The sequence below is a fragment of the Protobothrops mucrosquamatus genome, unplaced genomic scaffold, assembly GCF_001527695.2.
Source record: "Protobothrops mucrosquamatus isolate PMUCROS unplaced genomic scaffold, P.Mucros_1.0 scaffold2611, whole genome shotgun sequence".
NCBI lineage: Eukaryota > Metazoa > Chordata > Lepidosauria > Squamata > Viperidae > Protobothrops > Protobothrops mucrosquamatus.
The window spans coordinates 57347-60556 of NW_015388665.1; the positions used below are offsets into that span (position 1 = coordinate 57347).

The 3210-nt window shown below is 51.5% G+C and overlaps 1 protein-coding gene across 1 annotated transcript in view; it reads right to left on the bottom strand.

The window, feature by feature from the left end:
• Window positions 1-2842, bottom strand: part of LOC107296042 (phosphatidylinositol 5-phosphate 4-kinase type-2 beta) — a 24308-nt gene extending 21466 nt beyond the window's left edge. Inside the window, exons 1-3 of the mRNA XM_015825382.1 lie at window positions 2786-2842; window positions 2364-2477; window positions 1334-1528 (exon numbers count right to left, since the gene is read on the bottom strand). Of these exons, the coding sequence (XP_015680868.1) occupies window positions 1334-1528; window positions 2364-2477; window positions 2786-2842 (366 nt within the window). The remainder of the gene's footprint in view (window positions 1-1333; window positions 1529-2363; window positions 2478-2785) is intronic.
• Between the last annotated feature and the right edge of the window lie 368 nt (window positions 2843-3210).

The following is a 3210-nucleotide window of genomic DNA, read 5'->3' on the forward strand; positions in this document are numbered from 1 at the left end:
CAGGAGACATCAGCCATCAGCCAAATAGAAATTGCCAAACACTCCTTAAGAACACAAAGCCCTCATTGCACAAATCCCAGAACTTCAAAGTCACAAAAGCACATAAGAATCCTTCCACTCTCCATCTCCTTCCCTCCTCCGTGCCTCACCTCCAGCCATTGCTGCCTTTTTTCATTCCTCTTGGAGGGTGACCCCTCCCGTGCTGCATTTCTTGCCTGTTTGCTGCTGCCAGCACAGGTGGCTGCCACAGCAGTTGTAGATCGGCTCATGGCCAGTCTGCTTGATCTCCTCTCCTCTCCTCTCCCCCCATCCTCCCCCTCCCCCTCCTTCTTCTTCCCCTTCGGTGCAGCTGACTCTGCCTCCTCCCAAGGCTGCTGCTTTTTTTCTCTCTCCCTCTCCTGCCCAAACTGCCTCCTTTTATAGGCTCTCCTGTCTCTGCCCCCTCCTCCTTTCTCATGGGGGAGGGTGAGCCAGAAGTGAGCTTGGGGCCTTTGCAGCTCCAGAGGACTCTCTCACTGTAAGTCCTTGCCTGTGCTGGCTCTTTCCCTCCCCCACTACACTTGGCTAGGCAGGGCTGCGGTACCACCTGCCACTCATTAATGTACCACAAGTGGTAGCATACCACTGGTTGAAAAGCCCTGTTCTACTGGTCACTTAGTACATTTATGTTGCGGTCTTTAACAGTTCCTTACCATGCTGAGAAGCTGGATCACATCATTTTCACTACAGCAAACATGACCTTAGTATGTCCCTTCCTGTTAGCTTCTTCCAGATGTTGACACTGCTCCTCCCACTGCCTATTTTTGTCTTACCTGGCTTCACATTGGAAAATTGAATTCAGCTTTTTAACTTCGTCCTTATTACTTTTGGCTTTCGCTGCCCTTCACTGATCAGCTATTTTGATGGTGTCTTCAGATAGACACTTGTTTGTTCTCTTTGGGTTTTGGCGTGACACATACTTTCCAGCAATTTCCATGATGTTACCTTAGATCTCTCACCAGTGTTCATTTGGACCTTTCCCTTCTAAATTCAGTAGTTCAAACCTATTCTCAACCTCTATGGCTGTTATGACCCAGCTGGTCAAGGCAAGGCAGGCCTTTAGAGAGTCCTTTATTGTCCTCAAGAAGTGTTCAATAAACAGCCCTTCAATGACCAGTAAGGCTCCACCCCATGCTACCCTGAAGGCAGCCACCCTCAGTCCCCCAAACAACACCACTTGGTGCATAGCCCAAAGCTCTTAGAGGAATACATTCACCGCAGGCATGAGGGAGTCCAATGGGGCTAAGGGAAAGAGGCATGGGTGAAAACCGTAACTGGTGAAGAATGGGGTCACTTGGATGCAGGTGTGTAGCGAGTTGTATGCAAACTTAGCCACCGCTAGCATGTCTGCCCAGTTGTCCTGCTGTTGATTCATGAAGCACTGGAGATATAGCTCAAGGATGTCATCCATCCATTCAGTACCCCCATCGGTCTCCAGATGATGGACCGAGGAGAGACACACCTGGATCTTGAGTTCTTTCAGCAGAGCCTGCCAGAAATGCACCGTGAATTGTGCTCCTTGATCTGACACGACCCGGTCCGGCAGACCGTGCAGCCAGAACACATGGTGAATGAATAACTGGGCCGTGGACCGAGCTGTGGATAGTCCCAAACACAGGATAAAATGGGCCATTTTAGTGAGCATATCCACCACGACCAACACAGTGGTGGCTCCATTAGATGGTGGCAGCTCAATGGTAAAATCCATAGAGACGCCCCCCCATGGTCTCTGCAGTGTGGGCAAAGGCTGCAGCAGTCCGGGGGGAGCACCAGTGGTGTTTTTGGCCTGCCTACATTGCACACACGAGGCCATGTACCCAGTGATGTCATGCTGAAGATGCGGCCACAAAAAAGTCTGGGAAACCAAATGGAAGGTCTTGAACACCCAAAGTTTCCTGCTGACGTGCTGTCATGGCACTACCGCAAGATGAGACCCTGGAGGGACCCCGCTGGTACGTAGAGGCGGTCCCGGAAATGAAGCAAGTTTTCCGTGTAGGACCAGGTGGTCACCTCATTCCTCGAACCTCGGCCCAAGTAACAATGGTGTGTAGCCACAAACGGATCCTGCTGTTGTACATCCCGGATCTGTGCTCTCAAATTCACCGGTTCCTCAGTGGCAGCGAGATGCTCCAACAAAATGACCGTGCGAAGCACTAACATGTCCCTTTCAGGGTATACTTGGGTTTGCGGGACAACGCATCTGCACACTGGTTGCACCTGCTTGGCACATTTCACCTGAAAGTCAAAGTGCGCAAAGAACAACAACCATCACACCTGTCACTGGCTGTCCACAGATGCTCCAGATTGCGATGATCAGTCCAAACCTCAATTTGATGTCGGATACCCTCCAAATGGTGCCACCAGGTCTCAAAGGCCACCTTCATGGCCAACAGTTCCTTGCCCCTTTTATATAGTTCTTTTCTGCTGAGGACAACTTCCTGGAGTAGTAGGTGCAAGGGAACAGGGTACCCGAAGGAGCGTAGGCTTGCAGGAGAACGGCCCCAACGGCCATGTCCGATACATCCATCTCCACCACCAAAGGCCTCACCAGATCGTGATGCTTCAGGATAGGCTCTTAGGCGAAGGCGGCTTTGATGGCATCGAGGGGGTCCTGCTCTGCCATGCTCCAGTGGAACTTCATGCCCTTCCATAACAGGATGGATAGGGGTGCAGTCAAGGTGGCAAACCGGGGAATGAAAGTGCGGTAGTAGTTTGTGACGCCCAAGAGCTATTGCACGTCCTTTACCCAGCGTGGGGGCTGCCAGACCCGCAGCACCTCCAATTTCTCAGGATCCATCTCCATGCCCTCAGGGGAGATGTGATGGCCCAGGAAGTTGATGGTCTGTGTGATTGGCATTTTTCATGCTTCATGAAGAGTTGATGCTCTTGCAGGCACTGCAACACCAAATGGACGTGCTTCCAGTGCTCTCTGTGGGAGGGAGAGTAGATCAAGATGTCATCAAGGTAGATGACCACGAAACGGTCCAACAGATCCCAGAACGCATCATGCATGAAATGCATGAAGACCCCGGGAGTGTTGGTCAGGCCAAAGGTCATTACTGTGTACTCGAAGTGGCCATAGCATGTCCTGGAGGCTGTCTTCCACTCATCCCCCACTCTGATTTGGACCAAATTGTAGGCTCCCCGCAGGTCCAGTCTGGTAAAAATCTG